At 41.0% G+C, this 20,329-nt stretch overlaps 1 protein-coding gene across 5 annotated transcripts in view; it reads left to right on the top strand.

Moving 5' to 3' along the window:
* Positions 1 to 12,526, top strand: part of LOC142291293 (C4b-binding protein alpha chain-like) — a 187,875-nt gene extending 175,349 nt beyond the window's left edge. For all 5 annotated transcript variants that reach the window (XM_075335729.1, XM_075335726.1, XM_075335728.1 and 2 more), the window contains one exon: positions 6,243 to 12,526. Coding sequence is in view for 4 of the 5 variants with exons in the window: in XM_075335726.1 (XP_075191841.1) it covers positions 6,243 to 6,297 (55 nt within the window). In the remaining variant the exon portion in view is untranslated. The remainder of the gene's footprint in view (positions 1 to 6,242) is intronic.
* The last annotated feature ends 7,803 nt before the right edge of the window (positions 12,527 to 20,329 follow it).

A 20,329-nucleotide genomic window follows, 5' to 3' on the forward strand; every position in this document is an offset into this window, starting at 1 on the left:
CCATATGTCTACGTTACAGCAACACAATTTTTGAAACCTTTTTTTTGTTAGCAATGTAGAAGAGTTAAACATTTATCAGCAATTTTTTCAGCTTTCCAAAAAAACTTTTAACATTTTAAGTTTTTTGAGAAGCCTGTATGACAGATTATACCCTAAAGTAACACCATTCTAAAAACTGCACCACTCCAAGTGCTCAAAACCACATTCAAGAAGTTTATTAATCCTTCAGGTGCTTCACAGGCACCAAAGCAATGTGGAAGGAAAAAACAAACATTTTCCTTTTTCCCACAAATGTTACTTTAGACCCAAATTTTGCATTTTTACAAGGGTAACGAGAGAAAATGCACCCTACTCTTTGTTGTGCAGTTTCTCCTGAGTGCTCCGATACTCCATATGTGGTGGAAAACGACTGTTTGGGAAATGGCAGGGCTCAGTAGGGAAGGAGCATTAGTTGATATTTACTCAATATTGACTGGAATCGTTAGCGGACGCTATGTCGTGTTTGGAGTGCCCCTGAGGTGCATAAACAGTGAAAACATCCCCCACAACTGACTCCATTTTGGACACTAGACCACTCAAGTAATTAATTAGATGGTGCGGTGAGCACCTTGAACCTCCCAGGTGCTTCACAGAATGTTATAATGTTGAGCTGTGAGAATGAAAAAAATATATTTTTACCACAAAAATGTTGCTGTAACAGCTTTCATTTTCACAAGGAGTATTAGGAGAAAATGCAAAACCACAGCAAAGATCAGCTCACCATAGATGATTGGTGCAGAAATTATCACAGCCTACGCCTGGAGCCTCCCTGGCCAAGGTCGGATAGAATATTGAAATAAGTAAAAATTTCTCCAGCGAAGAAAAGCAGGCAATGATGAATAAAATCCATTAAAATGAGCACAGTTAAACCGCTCGACCACCACTGGATTGGACTTGATCATTGTTTTATGTAGGGGTTGTACTGGCATCGCGAGGCAGGCGCCATTGATCTCCCAGCGATGGAAATGATGGACTTCTGGAAAATGACGCCGAGATCTCAATTTGCTCATGTGCCGCCTCCGGCGCCATTTTCCAGAAGTCAATCACCTCCCCCCTGCACTCCACATAAGCTACATTCGGCCTTAAGACTGACCATAAGACTACAAGATGGACCTCCATTTTAACATTTTTTTCCCTATTTTCCTTCTCTAAATTTGGAGTGCGTCTTAAAATCCGAAAAATACAGTATTTAGTGGTAGAATTTTTTTTTCTTTTCTGATTTAGCTTTTAAATATTTTTACAATTTTTTTTTTTTTCTTCAACTCCTTTTTTTACTTAGTCCCTCTATTGGACATTAACTTCTATTGCTTTGATCGCTGATATAATGTATTGCAGTGCACCAGCATTGCAATACAATATATCTATCTGTGCTGCACTGACAGGAGCATTAGACCATGCTCCTAGTATGGTTTAAAAGGCTTCCAGTAGCTGGCTTCCCATAGCTGACAACCTCGGGTCACCATAGCAACAATCGAGACCTCGCTATGACACCGCTCAGATCGGCAAGGGAGCACACTCCCTCTCCCAGCTCCCTAAATGGTGCTATCAATATTCATCATGTTATTTAGGAGGTTAAACAGCCAGGGACAGCGCGGGGACCTTATGATTGCCAGGACGTACCAGTACAGCCAAGGTTGGGAAGTCCCCGCCAAATAGAATGTACCAGTATATCTGGGTTCGTGAAGGGTTAATATGTTCAAACAGAGCTGTCAGTCAAGCAGCAGGTAGATGTGCCTCTGGGCAAGGAATTGAGCTAGAGTAACAAAGGCTTGGGAAGAGCTTCCACGTGCCACGAGCACTTCAGCCTCCTTGGCATATCCCATAAAAACGCTGATTGTTCAGTAATGGAGAAACATACTGCCTCGGTAAAGATATTACTGATTTTGTCTTTGAAAAAGATACATGTCCATAGTAACACTAATGAGGTGAACAATCCTGCTGACAGATTACCAGATGGAGAGCCGATCAGCGGAATGGAGGCTGTAGTGCCATTGCCCATTCATTGTTTTCTAGGTCTATTTGTGTGGCTGTTCCCCGTATGGCAGACCAGCCCTAGCCCTTTTTTACACATCAGTATTTTGTTCAGTATTTTGCATCAGTAGTTACAAGCCAAATATAGAAGTGGAACTTCTAGAGAGAAAAACTATAGTTGAAAGATTCTCTGGTGTTCGATGTTTTGAAACTGTTTCTTTTTGTTATGGTTTTGTTTTGTTTTGTTTTTTGTTTTCTTACAAATACTGATGAAATATTGACCAAAAAAAACTTGTGTGAAAAAGGCCTCAATTATATGGGTTAGCCTTCCTTTTGATCCCACACTGATTGTCTTAAATTTTTAGTGCGGAAAAACCTTTTTAATTACTTCAATCTTTGTAACTCTCTTTGGCAGTGTCCATGTCTCACTGTACTGCTTGCCCTGTTATGTTGCATGCTAACAGTAAGTAAAAGCATAATAAGCAAGGTAAAAAGGTTATATTATGATTAGTGTGGATTAGACTTTTTAGGGGTTAGCAGCTTGTCATAATTTTTTTTCTCCGATTTTTACAATTTCAACTACAGTATAAGTATGTAAGTACTAACTCATATCCCCCCAAATGGATCCTAAAAAAGTAGCAAACAATTAATAGATTCAGTCATTTTTCAATTTCAAGATGTCATTAAAGAAATCAGTTTTCCCAAAATAAAAGGTTATATCCTAACCATAAGAGAGTGGATAACTTGCTGATCATTGGTGGTCCAAACACTGAGTCTGCCTGAGACTGGGCCGGGCCTCTGTACAGGCTTGTCTGAATGTAATGGAGGGTTGAGCATGCTCACCTCTGCTCCACTTCAGCTGTCTGACAATGAATGCATGCTCGACCCCCTTCTCTGTTCAGACAGGGCTCTGCAGAAGACTTTTCTCAAGTTCGCTGTCTGACCACAGTGCTCAGTACATGTCCTATGGATAGGTAACCACTTACTCTCTTTAAAAATCTTTTAAAAATAAACGTCCTTTAAAAAAAAAAAAAGTTTGCTTTTGAGCTTGTTTTTTTTTTTTTTTTATTTAAATTTAATTTGCTGAAATTAATTTTTTTTTCGGTTGTAAGTTGTAAACCGGATAAAGAAGAAATTGCTTAAACTTGGTGGTGGGCTTTCTGTAGATGAATTATGTTGAGGTTCTCCATTTGAAATACTAAAAAGGGTCTAATTATTAAAACAGATTGAAAAGATGAATTGCATGGATTGACTGCAGCTAAGCCTTTCCTTTTTTCAGTACGGGGCCTTCGTCTTCTTGAACAGTTGTAATGCAAGTCACGCTGATTAATATAGATAGACTGGCGACTATCCTTGGTCTACTTCTGTGGCTTTTTTAGCTACTGCAGAGTCAAAGTTTTAGTATTGCAGTAACCTAAGGCTATGTGCGCACGTTGCGTAATTACATGCAGTTACGCTGCGCTTTGTAGCGCAGCGAAACTGCATGCGTCCTGCGTCCCCTGCATAATCTATGAAGATTATGCAGGAGCCGTGCGCACGTGGTGTCTTAAGCTGGTGTCACACTAAACGACAACGACAACGACGTCGCTGTTACGTCACCATTTTCGGTGACGTAACAGCGACCTTGTAAGTCGCTGTTATGATCGCTGCTTAGCTGTCAAACACAGCAGAAGCAGCGATCATAAGGTCGCTGTGCTACATGTTCAGAGAGCAGGGAGCCGCGCTTAGCGCTGGCTCCTTGCTCTCCTGCAGCACACATCGGGTTAATTAACCCGATGTGTGCTGCAGCTACATGTCACAGTTCAGAGAGCAGGGAGCCGCGCTTAGCGCTGGCTCCTTGCTCTCCTGCAGCACACATCGGGTTAATTAACCCGATGTGTGCTGCTGCTACATGTCACAGTGCAGAGAGCAGGGAGCCGCGCGCACTGCTTAGCGCTGGCTCCTTGCTCTCCTTGCTACAGTATACATCGGGTTAATTACCCGATGCGTACTGCAGCCACATGTCACAGTGCAGGAGCCGGCACTGGCAGCAAGAGCGGAGGCTGGTAACCAGCGTAAACATCGGGTAACCAGGGAAAGGTCTTCCCTTGGTTACCCGATGTTTACGCTGGTTACAGCTTACCGCAGCTGCCAGTGCCGGCTCCTGATCGCTTCATTTCGTCGCTCTCTCGCTGTCACACACAGCGATGTGTGTGTCACAGCGGGAGAGTGACGACCAAAAAATGAAGCTGGACATTCAGCAACGACCGGCGACCTCACAGCAGGGGCCAGGTCGTTGCTGGATGTCACACACAGCGACAGCGACGGGACGTCGCTGCAACGTCACAGAAAATGGTGACGTAGCAGCGACGTCGTTGTCGTCGTCGTTATGTGTGACACCAGCTTTAGAGCGCAGCGCTTCGGCTGCTGCCCGAAGCGCGCGTTCTAAGAAGTGACATGTCCCTACTTCCGTGCGCTTTGCCTGCATCCCCTGCTCTGTCTATGGGAGGAGCTGCAGTCAGAGCGCATGGAATCGGCTTTTTTTTTTTTTTTTTTTCACTACTGACATTTTCTACAGCGATTTTGAAGCGCACGTGTGCTCTTCAGATCGCTGCAGAAATTTCTGCAGTGACTGTACGCAACGTGCGCACATAGCCTTAGATACACAGGTTCAGGCTGACTTCTGTAATCAGAGTTTATCATGCTGCTTTTTCCTGACAAGCATTCAGGAACAGATTAATTTGGTTGATAATAAGGAGGCTTGGCTGGATTCAAACCACATTTCTGTCTCTTGCTGCCTCATTAGCATTACAGCTAAAATAAAAGTAGAGCTCTAATGAAATTATTAACAGTTTAAGTCCAGCAATAAAATATCATTCCATTATCAAACAGTATTACATGTATCAGCTTGGTCTGTTGCATGATCAGCTGTCATTAAAGGGAATCTGTCACCTGTTTTTTGCTACCCCATATGAGACCTGCAGAATGTAGGGGTTGAGACCCTGATTCCAGCGGTGTATCACTTATCGGGCTCCTTGCTGCAGTTTTGATATAATCTCGGTTTCTGTTGCAGATCTACCAGTTCTCTGGATGTCTAACTTCCCATACACACCATTGATTGACAGTTTTCTTGTTATGCAATGTTTACCCTGAAAGCTGTCAATCATTGGTGCTGGCGGGTTTATACAGAGCTCATGTATATAAAGAACCACATGGCAGCAGGTTATTAGTCCTCTAGTGGTAGTTTTCTGATGATAAATCAGTGATTTTATCAAAACTACAGCATAAGTGATACAGACCTTGAATCCAAATCGGTCTGTATTACTTAAAGGGTTTGCGTTTGTTTAACCTCAAAGTACATAAAAGCAATTCTGATGTCCATTTGAAATCTCAATGTTGATGCCAGATTTTTTTCCCACGTAACACTCACTGCTTTCCAGTTGTCTGTGCACAATGTTTCTAACCATTTGTGTAAAGTATTTGTTCAATCAAAAATTGCTTCTGTGCAGCCATGTTACGTGTGTTTTTGTCACAACATGATGCTAAGGACCCATGGTGGCCTCCTGATTTATTAAGAGGTCAGGAACTGGAGTGAGATTTATGGCGTACAGAAGCTACAGCTTGTCATGAATTAGACACGCTTTGGTGTCACACTCTTGTCCCTCCCAAAGTCCACCAAACTGGCGTGAAAATGCCAAAAAATACTAAAATTTGGCATAACTCAAGAGTTTTGCCAAATTTTTCGGCTTTTCACAGCTTTTACAGCACTTTTTTTGGTGCAAAAGCTTTGATGAATTGGGGCCTAAGTGGTTAAATGTCTCCATAAGAATGATCCTTCCATAAAATGTCCGTCTTGCAAAATGATTTTAAGCTGTTTACTTTAGCAAACTGTATACTTTCTCTTTTACCCTCAAAAGCAGGAATAAGGAAGCTTTAGTCCTCAAAAGTTGTAAACTGGAGAATACCACGCAGATTGAAAGTACTAAAATCTAGAGAGTTATTGCCCTAATTAACAAGTTTACACAAGCTTAAAGACTTTGTTAGAATATTTGAAATGTTAATTCTAATGGATTTGTTGGATTTTTGAGGACTTCAGCTATAGTTCCTGTTTTTACCATTTATTAATCTTTCTTTACAGCCTTTGACTTCTATGACTTTTTTTCTCCTTGAATTTTTATAACTTTTTTTATCTTTGAATCTTTTGTGTTTTTCGTCAATCTACATGGTAATGTTTTTGTGAATTCATTCTTTAGGAAGCCTAAATCTGAAGTTCTTGATGTGCACTACACTGCTTGCGAAAATGCCTAAATACATCTGATACATCTGAAGGACTGAGAAGATCTTTATGCAAATATATACCTCCCTGAGCACTGGATCGTTTGTGACGCTTTATCCTGACCGCCACTCTGGAGAGTGGGTCGAGCTCCACCTTTCCTTCTTGAGGTGGTTTCAAGCTGCCTCACTGCTTGATCAATGACAACTGTGCCTCACATGTGCCTATATAGTCATTTCCTTTTCTCTGAATAAGTAGAAGGACCCTATTCCATGGGCAGATAAATTGCTCACAGCGAGCATTAATCGATGATATCACATGTGCTGAATTAATAGCATTTACATGTTGTAACTAGTTGAGGCTTTCACACAACCGACTGTATGATCTTTCGTACAAAACCCTTCATATTATTGTCGGTAGCACTTCCTCTGGTTTATCAATGGGATATGCTGCTTGCCATTCATTTTTATATGCATGAAAGATGAGATCAATGACATAAGCGTGTAACCATTTTCCAGGGGATTTTTAGGCCTTTTTATATTAGGAGATGACCTTAAGCAAACATTTTTAAGAATACTTGTTATCATGCTCCATTGAAAAACACCTTAAATGCTCCAAAAAAAATGATATAAATTTTAACGTTGGTAAAATAAAAAGGTAATTTACTTATTTCCATTTTCATGCAAAGATACTGTGGAAAGCAGGGTCCAACTATAGGATGAAGATACAATGAATATCTTTTGTAAATGTTGCATTTTGGAGATTATAGGGGAGATTATTAGTGTGGTAACACATCGAACGTTACAATTTGAGCCACAGATATAAAATGGCACATATGGCATAATTTATTCTGTGCGAGTTCATTATTGCGCTTTGCATATACATTTGTCAGTTACTCCATTTAGTACATGTTGATGAGAAAAGCTTAACCAATGTGTACATAAAATAACTTTTTTCCGTCTGTTGACCCCTTTATTTCTAATTGTATTGTTGTCTGTGATAGTTCGCACTGCAATGACATTTTTGATTGGTGTTAGCCCATTTTGTACATTTTAGAAAGGTGCAATAATATCAAGGAAGATAATTTGCCGTTTTCGTTTCTCCAATGGAAAGTGTGATTTATGTTAGTTTGTCTAATAGAAGCGACTCTTGTTCAGAATTTCTAGAAAAAAAAAAAGAATAGGTTTGTGACAAGTTGTCTCTGATGCTGTAGAACAGTGAAAACCAGTGAAAAACGTTAATTTATTTTGGTGAAATACACAATGTTCACACACAGACCCATGTTTTCTAAGACTGTAATAGGCAGTGTAAACCTAGTCCACGCGGTCTTATGCACACTGTCTGTTTCTGTAACATAATTGACTCCATTTGCACAACATTTTACAATATTATATGAAGTAAAACCTGAGAGAGTACATTTTATAAATATTGTCATAGGCTACAATCAATGGTGAGGACCCAGTAGCAAAAGAGATATCTTACACTAGGCCATTAATTGGCTAAAAAAGCACGTTAATGTGTTTTGGGTTTTTTTTTTTATTTCCTAAATATTTGGCTCTTTCCTAAACATTGTTAAAATGTTTCTAGTGAAGTGCGCTCATCAGTTTTTGGTGCATATCAACAATATATTTTTAATGAAGGTGCAAATTTCATCTGAACTGCAGAGAAAAGCTTTGTATAAAATCACTTTTGTTTAGTGCTGTTTAGATTTAATTTTTGTATGAATGACTTAGGGAACTGCTGAAAATATCACATTATATTTCAGATCTATTATGTTATAGGATAGATTTCAACTTCGATGTCAGAATGCTGACAGTCTTGTTTCTTTACTCCTCACCATTTTTTTATATGGATAGATTTGTCCGAAGCTTGTATAGAAAAACCGAAAAGGTTTAAAATGAATATAGACTGATTAGTGACGCCCACAAGTGTAGACTAATTAATGATGCCCATGATTATAGACTAATTAGTGACGCCCACGAGTATAGACGGATTATTGTCGCCCACTTGTGTAGACTGACTGTTGACATCCACGAGTCTAGACTGATTGACACACACAAGTGTAGACTGATTATTGACGCCCACGAATGTAGTCCGTTAATTGACACCGAGTATAGACTGGGGATGCCCACGAGTATGAACTGATCATTGATTTAATAGAATTGTACTATTTGTCTAGTAGGGTTATGAATGTGGTCTGGTACCTTATTGTTACTTTATTCAGCTAACTATTGCAATGTTTGAAAATTGATAGCCCTAAGTAATTTACATTAAAGCTCATATTTATAGATGAGCGAACCCGAGGTTTGATGTTAGTACCAAACACAGATGTTACCAAAAAACATAGTTCAAGTTTGTGTGATTAACGTATGCTGGTCACTTGTTCAAGCGTTACTGCGCTTGGGTTCGCTTGGTGCTCAGCACTGTGCAAGCCGGTGGCAGTGTTTGAATGGTGTGCACTGGGGGTAACAGCAGCATGATTGGTTATAGTGTGCACCAAAAAATGAAAAAGCCCCGTCCACCCACCCTCGGAAGTGGCTGGCTGCATGTGGGCAGATACCTGAACTGCCCAATTACTGACTTCCATTGGGGTTCAGGGCAAGTCTCGGGTCCCAAAATGAATTTTATCTAAAGTCTGGCTGAAGCAAACGAACTTCTACAGGTTCGCTCATCTCTACTCCTATTAAGGGGGATTTGTTTTATTTTTTTTAGATCAGCTTTTAATTGTTAGCTTTAATGTTTATGTATATGTAGTAATTAACTGCTTGAAATGATTACTTTGCACTTCTTTTTATTATAAATATAGAAGTATTTTGTTTGGTTTGTCTTGTTACATACATAATATAAATTGTTACTTTTAAATGAAGGAAAGTTTTCTACTTTTAGCTCAGTCAATTGTACAATATGCTGCCATTTTCAAATTGGATGTAAGGAGTCAAACCGACTCCAGTGAACTTCAGGTTAAGAGTGAATTTGAAAAATGTCTGAAAACCTATTTATTTTGAATGTAATGTGATGAAAGTTGCTCTTCCAAATATTAATTTTTATTTTAAGGCAAAACTGTCTGCTCTTCTGGCATGTCAGTTTTAGTAATGATTGCATTTTCACATCAATGCTAAAGGCCACGTCTCACTAAGCTACATCGCTAGCGACATCGCTGCTGAGTCACGGATTTTGTGACGCAACAGCGATTTTGCTATAGCGATGTCCAGCAATGACCTGGCCCCTGCTGTGAGGTTGCCGGTCGTTGCTGAATGTCCTGGACCATTTTTTGGTCGTTGCTCTCCCGCTGTGAAGCACACATCGCTGTGTTTGACAGCGAGTGAGCAACGATCTTAATGTGCAGGGAGCCAGCTTCTGCGGACGCTCGTAACCAAGGTACACATTGGGTAACCAAGCAAAGCGCTTTTCTTGGTTACCCGATATTTACCTTGGTTACCAGCGTCTGCAGCTTCTAGAAGCTGGCTCCCTGCTCCCTGCACACGTAGCCAAGGTACACATCGTGTAACTATAATCAAAGCGCTTTGCTTAGTAACCCGATGTGTACCATGGTTGCGAAGCACAGCGTCGTTACAAAGGTCGCTGGTGGCTGATCTCTGGTCACTGTGGAGATCTGCCTGATTGACAGCTCACCAGCGACCATGTAGCGACGCTCCATCGATCCCTGCCAGGTCAGATCGCTGGTGGGATCGCTGGAGCGTTGCCAAGTGTGACGGTACCTTAAGATATCTTAGAAGTTTGTGTTGTGCTGTTCCTCTCACTAGATTTTACTGGTTTCCATTATCCAGTATCCATTCATTTTATGACACTGTCTGCCCCGATTGGATAGTAGAGTTTGAACTATAACATTAAAATGCAAAATAGCAATATCAAGTTGTTAATTTATTGATGCATTTCCATGAGGAATAATCACTGAAGAACAATTTGCAGGGTTCTAAGAAAAGATGCCTCAGAACTATTTAATGTGTAAGACATTTAAGAGACATGTCAGAAGACCTCCCATTTGAGAAACCTCTTTCGTTTTGACCTAGTAGGACATACAGATATCCTCTGTACAGAACTCCTTCTGCTAGTCTCCGGGGCTATTCATACGGAGTTGCATTATATGTTGGAGACATGTCTAGAAATACTTTCAAAAGATTGCTCATGTCTGAAAATACTCCTAATGGATTGCTCTTAAGTGGAACCTGTCATTTACGATAGTGCAATTAACTTTCAGATATGGGGTTACTCTGCAGGCTAATAACGTTATGAAGTGCCCCACTGTACTGACAGTTCAGCACTCGGAAGAAATTTGCTTTTACTCCCGGAAGCAAACACCTTCCAGTCATTCAGGTGTCCAGAACAATTACAGTAGTCTCCCACAGGACTGACAGCGGCGGCTGCAAGCATATCATGGCACTGACTGACAGCCGGCTTTGCACTGAAGCAATGATCAGCCAGGTGTCAGTCAGCGCTGGGGTCTGATTTCAGCTGTTGCGCTCAGTGCTATGAGCAATTACTATATTGCTCCAGGCACATCTGAATTGGTCAAAGCCAGTGGCTCTAAGGAGAAATTAACTTAATTTTCCCCTGGTAGCCGCACTTTCAGTACCGTGGCACTACAACTTTATAGCGCTGTGCTGATAATTCCTGTATCTGCAGGTTAATAGCATTATGGGATATGACAGGTTACCTTTCAAATATATTGTATGGCATTCAATTGCATACATCACCCTTTAACTCCTTTTGATAAATATATTGTACTATTAGGTAGTATAGGTTTTTGGTTGTTTTTTTTGCAGGATGCCCATTGTATTGAGTAGCATAGTCAACTACTACTTTTAATAGAGGGAAGGAAAATCGATTATGCCAGCACGGGACGGCCTTTTGGCATACATTTGGTTTCATAGTTTTAAGGTTGAAGAAATCACAAGTCAGTTGAGTTAAAGCTATAACCTAATATGTTGACCCATGTAATGCCTATCTTGCTTATATTTCTTGGTACATGCATCCAATGTACACTGAGACTGTGTGAAAAGAGCCTTACCAAACAGATATAAATAGAAAAAGATCAGCTGTCAGTACTTTTAAAGGCTTACCGAAACAATTCAGACAAATGGCAAGCTTCAAGATAAACTTTTTTGTCAGACGTGTTCTGATGAAATATCTGAACCATTATCAATTTGTACTTCTACGCCTATACACACACACACACACTTGCATATACACAAATGCACCCCTTTTATAGCAGTTCTTAAATAAGGAGTGTGAATTTTTTATTATCCTCTTAGATCTGTTCCATCGTTGCGATTCCCTTTACGAGTTGTGAAGTGAAGATTGTGATGTAGAATGACTTATCTATGTTACACCGTTCAGTCTTGAGTGTCACATTATTAATTTGCATTTACACTTGTGACTGAGGTTAGAAATGACCTTCTACTGCTAGTTTAGTTACTTGTATTGATGGATTTGCTTTCCGTCATTTGACTTATTGACCACACCGTTCCATTCGTATAGAAAATGAGAATTTACATTTTCATCTTTTATGTCCTGGCAAGCACAGTACAAATATACATTTTTCTTGTCACTTTAATAGAGCACGACTTTAAATAGCAATTCTTAAAAATGTATTAAATGCTTGTAAATTTATTTGAATGTATTTCGTAATTCCACACTTCCTCTGTTGATGCTACTAAATTTTCCACCAGAGAAGTGCTGGATTACTGCAGCCAGATCCAAAATGATTTTCAGGTGGCCAAGGCAGTCAACTTTTCACCATGTGAATGCCAGTTATGACAACCTCTTCAATCCTATTGAGTACTGGTAGCAGCTCTTGAAACATTTTGGTATGGCTTGAAATGTAAGCATTAGCATAGCTATCTATCATTTTTGTATTACTCAATCTGATTTCATCTTTTTTCTTCCTGATTTATGTTTAATTATGAATGTTTAACATCTGCAGTGTTTTTGTTTGTGTGTTCCTATTCAACAGGTGAAAAGATGATAGCTCATTTAAGGGAAATGACATAGAATGTAATGTGGGGTTTAAGGTTTACATTCGTTGTTCTCCATCAATACTGAGGAGGTTCTCAGATAAAGTATCCACCGTCCTACTTTAAGGTTATGTTGGCCTTAAAGTAATAGTTGAATAGGCATGTGCACCTTACAATGTCCTGGATGGCCTTGAAGCACTATTTTATAATAATGCATTTCTTTCTTTCATATTTATTCTGTTCCATTTTCATAATTTTATGTAATAAAGCTTGGATCACATTCCTAAAATGTATTGTCTCGCATATGTGGAATTGATGATTTCAATATATTTTTGTTGTTTTCTTAATGCTGCACATTGTTCTGTGCTACAAATAATTGTCTCACTGCTGAGCCAAAAAAGCAGGGCTGTGGAGTCTGTAGGCTAAACCTATGACTCCGACTCCTCAATTTCCCTTAGGCCTAAGCTACACAGCGAGAAAATCGGTGCGAGTGGAGTGCGATAAAAAAAAATTGCATTCCACTCGGTCCAATTCTAGCCTATGTGTCAGCGCACATGAGTGATTGATTATTTTCTCAGCCCTAATCGGACTGAGAAAACCATCGCAGCATGCTGCGATTGTAATACGAGACTCTTTTCTCTCGCACCCATTCAAGTGAATGGGGCGAGAGAAAAATTGCACTGTACTCGCGGTACACCGGTGTACTGCGCGTGCAGAGCGAGAATCGCAATAGCCGGCTACGGAGGAGCCGGACCGGCCCCTGCAGCTGAGGTCCGCTCGCACAGTCGGACCGCAGTCGCATGGATATTAGCATGACACTCGGCTCCTGCTGTGCTGCCAGTGCGAGCCGAGTGTCATGCGAGCATCGCAGTGTGGCCCCGGCCCGACTCCAACTCCGACTCCCACATATATTGCTTATATTTAAGTGAAAAATGTATTGTAGTACAATGTGAACATTAGACATTTAATAATTTTTATGATACAATAATCAAGATATTTAGATGGAACATAAAATATATTTATTGGAATACGACTTTAGAACACAAAAATGTAATTGTACATATGTAATACACTATGTAATATAGAATAATAATATATAAGCTATACACACACACACACATACACATACACACACACACACACACACACACACACACACACAACCTATGTAAGTGACAAAAAAACAGTTTTCAACAAAAACATACTAAATAACATTTGTTCAGTGAGTCTATAAATTTGTTGTAAGAAATAGAATTGCCTCCATCAGATCCTCCTTCATAGATGACCTCAAATCTGACCTAACAATTTTAAGGCTAGAGAACAACCTCTCTACACTAACTTGGGTTGGAGGCAAAGCCGTAACCACATGGGCAACATCTCTAACAATTTCCGAGTATTAAGGAATTGCCTCATGCACAGACCGTTTTGATGAACAGTTGAATTTTTCTATTTCTTTGAGAGCAAGTGAAAAATGTTGCTGAAATCTGGTCAATCTGCTGCTATTGGAGACGGAGTGAAATCTTTTTCCTTGCGGCAACGCTTTGCCTGCTCCATGTAATCCAAATACTTGTCAAAGTTAAACTCCTCATCTGATGAGGATGAAGATATGGCAGCAGTAGCACTGTCAGGGCCCAAGTCCTCTTGCACCTGGCAGTCCTATAGCCTTTCATCCTAACTGCTACCTCAGTCAGAGATTCTTTTCCTTTAGTAAGCTGTTGATCATCAAGCAGTATACTATGACTTGGGTCCACATAAACAGCTGCCAGAAGAATTTTATTTTCTAATAGCAGTGTCTCTCTCCGTTTCACTGAAGCAGAAATGCCATCTGCGATTAAACCTCCTCTTTGGGACAGGTAAAATAGCAAGTTCTTTCACCCCCTTATGAAAATGCCAGGAGTTAAATCAGCTTGTAATTTTTCAGTCATGGTAAATGCATGATTAAAGGGAACCTGTCATCAGAAATTTAGCTTGAAACCTAAAAGTGTCCCCCTCTGCAGCTCCTGGGCTGCATTCTAGCAAGGTTCCTGTACTTTTTGTGGCCCCTTTTTAAACCAAATTAAATACTTTATAAACTTGTACCTTTTGCTATGTAAATTTTGTAAATTGTCCATGGGGGCAGGCTCTCCGCTGACCATTGCTGTTTCTCCAGCAGATTGACGCCGTCCCCCCATGCTCCATTTCATCCATCAGGACGCCGCCCACTGCGCCCGAGGTGCCGCCCACTTCAGGATCGCTGGTGACGTGTCACAAGCACGAGATTATGGGCAGCGCTGTGATTGCATCGCAAGTGCCCGCCCATTGTCGTGGACGCGCTTTCCCCCACTGCCTCCAGCGTTCTACGCAAGCGCTCGCCGACCAAATGACCCGACGTCACCTCCTTCCCATCTTACCCTGCAGCAGGGCAAGATGGGAAAGAGGTGACGTCGGGTCATCTGGCCAGCAAGCGCTTGCACAGAACGCTGGAGGAAGAGGGGAAAGTGCGGTCACGAGGTTATGGGCGGCACTTGCTAATGACACAGCACCACCCATAACCTCGTGCCTACGCAAAACGTCACCAGCGGTCGCACGTGCACACAGTGCACAGTCCCGCTACAGTCGCACAGTGCATGCGCGGGACCACGGGCGCCCAGTGGCGGCGTCCTGAGATATGAAATTCAGCGTTGGGGGCGGCGTAAATCTGCTGGAGGAACAGCAACGGTCAGCAGAGAGCCCGCCCCCATGGACGATTTACAAAATTTACATAGCAAAAGGTACAAGTTTATAAAGTATTTAATTTGGTTTAAAAGGGGCCACAAAAAGTACAGGAACCTTGCTAGAATGCAGCCCAGGAGCTGCAGAGGGGGAAACTTAGGTTTAAAGCAAAATTTCTGATGACCGGTTCCCTTTAAGCAATTCCTTCAATTCAGCCACCTGTGTCCATTGACCTTCATTTAGGGTTACCTTAGGGTTCGCCATATCTATAAGAAGCTGTTTTAGTTCAATCAATCGCTCAATCATTAAATAAGTGCTGCCCCGCCGAGTGGCTTGATAGACAATTGCCCCTTTACCAGCACGTCTCTACAAGATGGAATCAATTTTAGGAGTTCTGGCGGCAATAACCAATTTCCTCACTTTTCCAATCAGATTTCCAGCATGTCCCTCTTGCAGACTATCTCTTATTGCCAGCTGTAGCCTGTGCACAACACAGCGCATGTGATGAATATGAAAGTGGTTTGAAGCAGCTTCAACAAGATCATTTAATCCTAAAGAATCATTTTGCTGTTCTTCTTTTGTAATATGTTTGTTACTCAGTTACATGAACAGCACTATGGCCTTCCATCTCAAACATACTGAATCCTAAATTTTCTTCTAGCTGTTGTTCATTACTCTCATTCACCAGTTTAATTATACTTATCATGTTTGAAGCATTGTCCGTTACAATAGCAAGAACCTGTTCTTTTTTGACTTCGTAATCTTGCAGAACTTTTTCCACTGGAGAAACTGGCTGGTGTGATGAGTTTTACTATCTTTTACTGCCAGTGTCTTGGTAACAATTTCTTTCTTGTCACAAACATATCGAACATTGATTGCAAAATAATTCAGTGAAATGCAGTGACTCTGGGCATCCCAGCAAAGGCAATGGGTTTCAAGATATGACATTCAGACGCATCGTTTTGTGAGGATCCGTTTTTGGGCTCAAAAACAGATCCTCACAAAGAATGAGCATGTCAGTTTGGGGCGTTTTTCTAATCTGCTTTTGCTATTGAAAACATTATTAGCTCAAAAACCTTTCAGGTGATGCGTTTTTTTTAAAAAGGTGATCTGCTTTTGCAGCTGAAAAACGTATCCTCAAAACGCAGTAAAACGTGTGTGTGAATAAAGCTTTAGATCAGGAATAGAACCGCCATTTATAGGACGTTTCATAACTTTACCAAATTCCTATGAAAAAATATTCCGCACATTCTGCATTGAACTCCTGTACCCAATTTATTATATATTTTAGGAGTCTGAGTCGGTCCATTTTATTCCAACTTCACCAAAATGTACACCGACTAAGACTCCATGACTCTGACTCCACAGCCCTGCAAAAAAGTATAAAAAATGTACCCCTAAAAATGAAAATCATTCAATAAACCTTTATACAGAGCCAATTTAGGCCTTCATGGCCAACACAAAGTTTTTAATTGACTTGACACTTCAAGCAGTTATAACTTGATTGCTTCAACTTGTTTCAGTGATTTCTGAGTTTTTTTCTTAATCTGAAATCTGATGAAAAAATTTGTGATTTTCAAAAATAGAATTTTTATACTTTAACCCTTGTCTGGTACCATGAGGTCAATGTGAGACTAGATGAGTGAACCTAAGGTTCAGTTATCGAACTGAACAACTTTAAAAAAAAAACAGGATTCAGAGTTCAAATGCTTTACGTGCGAAGTTTACTTGCGTGAGCCGCACTGTGCTCAGCCCTCTTGCAGTGTTTGAACGGCTCGCACTGGGGGTAACAACAGCGTGCTCTGATGTAGTGTGCAAAACCAAATATTTGAGAAGCCCACCCTCCCCCAGAAGTGAACTGCTTATGGCTAGCTGTATGTGGGCGGAGACTCAAACTGCCAATCAGTGATTTCCAACTCGGCTTAGTAAAGTTCGAACCAGTGGAGGTTCGGTTTGATTGCTGTCAGCGAACCGAACCTCCAAAGGTTCACTTGTCTCTAAATGTGACCCCATGCAGATTGCATATGTAGTTGCTAGCAAATGTTGTTCCACACTATTATGGCATCTTATGTATTTTCTTATGAAGGTTCAACTCACATATTGCACATGTTATTTTCACTCTTATTCTTTTTAGTTTAGATATATTACCATAAAGGACGGCCGGGTCACTATGATCTCATGGTACTGTTTGTGTACTGAGGCAATAATTATATTTTTTATTTTAAGAGGCAGATATATCTGAAAGGATCACAGCAATTTAAAGTGCAATAATTGTGAATCCTGAGTAAAGAACAAAAGTTGATGATAAAACAGTAGTTCACTGCAGAGAATTCCAAATATGCAAATAGTAAATTTTTATTACTCTACACATGACCATGTTTGATGTTGATGGCTTGATGATGTTCAATTTTATTCATATTTATTCAAACATCCTGATATTAAAAATGGTCAAAGGCGACTTGAACAGATGTATTTCATTATTTAAATCCTGATCAAAATACATATTGACCTTATGGTACTAATAGTGATTTTTTTTCATGATGCTAGACAAGGGTTAACCAGATTGTCACCAAAAAAAATTAATAAAATTTCTAATGTGTTTACTTTACATCAGCAACAAGTTTTAAACATTCTTTTATTTTGTTTGGATGTTAGAATTTAAATTTTAATGGCAAATTGTCATTTTTCAAGGAAATTTAAAGGGAACCTGTCAGCAGAAATTTTGCTCTAAACCTAAAAGTTTCCCCTTCTGCAGCTCGTGGGCTGCATTCTAGCAAGGTTCCTATAGTTTTTGTGCCCCCTTTTAGACCAAATTAAATACTTTATAAAGTTGTACCTTTTGGTGTGCAAATCTTCTAAATTATCCATGGGGGCGGGCTGTCTGTCAGTTACTGTTCCTCCTGCCGATTTACGCCATCCCCCAACGCTCCATTTCATACCTCAGGATTCCGCCCAGTGTGCCCGTGGTCCTGCGCATGCGCCGTGCGACTGTACCGGGACTGTGCACTATGGGCACGAGATTATGACATTCTGCGCAAGCGCTGGCCAGATGACCTCTCGTAACCGGTGGTGTCCTGCTCCGCTCCTCCCATCTATTTCCTGCTCCAGGGCAAGATGGGAAAGAGGTGATGTCGGGTCATCTGGCCAGCGCTTGCGCAGAACGCTGGAGGCAGAGAGGAAAGTGCAGGCACGAGATTATGGGCGGGCACTTGCTGATGACAATCATCGCGCCGCCCATAATCTCGTGCCTGCGCAACACGTCACCAGCGGTCACACTGTGCACACAGTGTACAGTCTCACGGCGCATGCGCGGGACCACGGACGCACTGGGCGGCGTCCTGATGTATGAAATGTAGCATTGGGGGACGGTGTAAATCGGCAGGAGGGACAGTAACGGACACCAGACAGCCCGCCCCCATGGATAATTTAGATGATTTGCATACCAAAAGGTACAACGTTATAAAGTATTTAATTTGGTCTAAAAGGGGGCACAAAAACTATAGGAACCTTGCTAGAATGCAGCCCAGGAGCTGCAGAAGGGGAACTTTTAGTTTTAAAGCAAAATTTCTGCTGACAGGTTCCCTTTAATAAACTTATATTTTTGGAGACCTATTCAGTTTTGAAATTACTTTGAGGAGCCTCTTTCTAGCAAAACAAAAAACAAAACCCCCAAAGTGATAACTTTTTAAAAACTGCACTCATCAGACTATTTAAAACTGCTGTCAGGAAATAGTTAATCCTTCAGATGCTTTACAGGAATTAATGCAACGTAAACACAATAATTTTTATTCCACTGAATTTTTTTGAGCCACAAATTTTTCACTTTCACAAAGAATATAAGAGAATGGACACCATATTTTGTTACAGAATTTCTCCCAAACCATGCAATACACGTTTTAACAAACTACTATTTGGGCATAAAGTGGCTCAGTGGTTAGCACTGTTGCTTTGCAGCGCTGGGGTCCTAGGTTCAAATTCAGCTAAGGACAACATCATCTGCAAGGAGTTTGAATGGGTCAATTATTAGGCAGTGTTTCAATACAATCAGTGTTCTATCCAGGGAGTAAGGGTACCTTCACACTTTAGCGATGCAGCAGCGATCTGACCTGGTCAGGATCGCTGCTGCATCGCTACATGGTCGCTGGTGAGCTGTCAAACAGGCAGATCTCACCAGTGACCAGCCCCCAGCCAGCAGCGACGTGCAAGCGACGCTGCACTTTCACGGAGCCGGCGTCTGGAAGCTGCGGACACTGGTAACTAAGGTACCCGATGTTTACCTTAGTTACCAGCTCACACCGCTTAACTTAGCGTGTGCAGGGAGCAGGAGCCGGCACTGGCAGTGTGAGAGCTGCGGAGGCTGGTAACGAAGGTAAATATCGGGTAACCACCTTGGTTACCCGATGTTTACCTTGGTTACAGCTTACCGCAGGCTGTCAGACGCCGGCACCTGCTCCCTTCACATTCAGGATTGTTGCTCTCTCGCTGTCACACACAGCGATGTGTGCTTATCAGCGGGAGAGCAACAATAAAAAAACGAACCAGCACTGTAACGAGCAGTGATCTCACAACAGGGGCCAGATCGCTGCTCAGTTTCACACACAGCGAGATCGCTAATGAGGTCACAAAAAACGTGACTCAGCAGCGATCTCGCTGTGTGTGAAGTACCCCTAAGACTGTGTGCGCACTATGACGTTTTTGCACTTCTCAAAAACACTGTTTTTGGCTGCAAAAATGCACAAAATCGCACCCACGACAAAAATGCATGCGTTTTTACCGCGTTTTGGTGCATTTTTGGCTGCGTTTTGCTGCGTTTTTCATCACTGCATTGCATGGGTGAAAAACGCAGGAAAGAATTGACTTCCATTTTTTTTTATTTTTTTTTTTAGCTCAAAAACGCAGCTAAAAAAAAAAAAAAAGCTATGCCGACTGCAAAAATGAAAAGTCAGACTTTGCTGGGGAAGCGTAGTCATGCAGTTTTGAGCCCAAAAATGCACCCAAAAAACACTGTGCGCACATAGCCTAAAGCTTATGAGTGTAACCCCACACCCACCACTAATTAACGGCTTGTTGACAATTCGGTGTACACAGGATGCTGCCAGTCAGGAATACACCAAAGACACTTGCTCAAAGACAATGCCATACACAAAGTACAGATCTTTATTAGGCAATGCCGTGCACCAGAGTCTGAATGAATCTACTTGTTACATCCACAGGACAGCTATGGAACTTTCATCACATGGACATACGCTAAACTTTTATAACACATATGGCGAGTGAAATTTACTTTCTACCGTGTTTCCCCAAAAATAAGCCCTACCCAAAAAATGACTAGCAGAAATTTTTGACCATTTCGGAGTAAGATTAAAACCTAAGCCGTGTCCTGAAAATAAGCCCTAGTTGC

Source organism: Anomaloglossus baeobatrachus, chromosome 2, assembly GCF_048569485.1.
Source record: "Anomaloglossus baeobatrachus isolate aAnoBae1 chromosome 2, aAnoBae1.hap1, whole genome shotgun sequence".
Taxonomy (NCBI): domain Eukaryota; kingdom Metazoa; phylum Chordata; class Amphibia; order Anura; family Aromobatidae; genus Anomaloglossus; species Anomaloglossus baeobatrachus.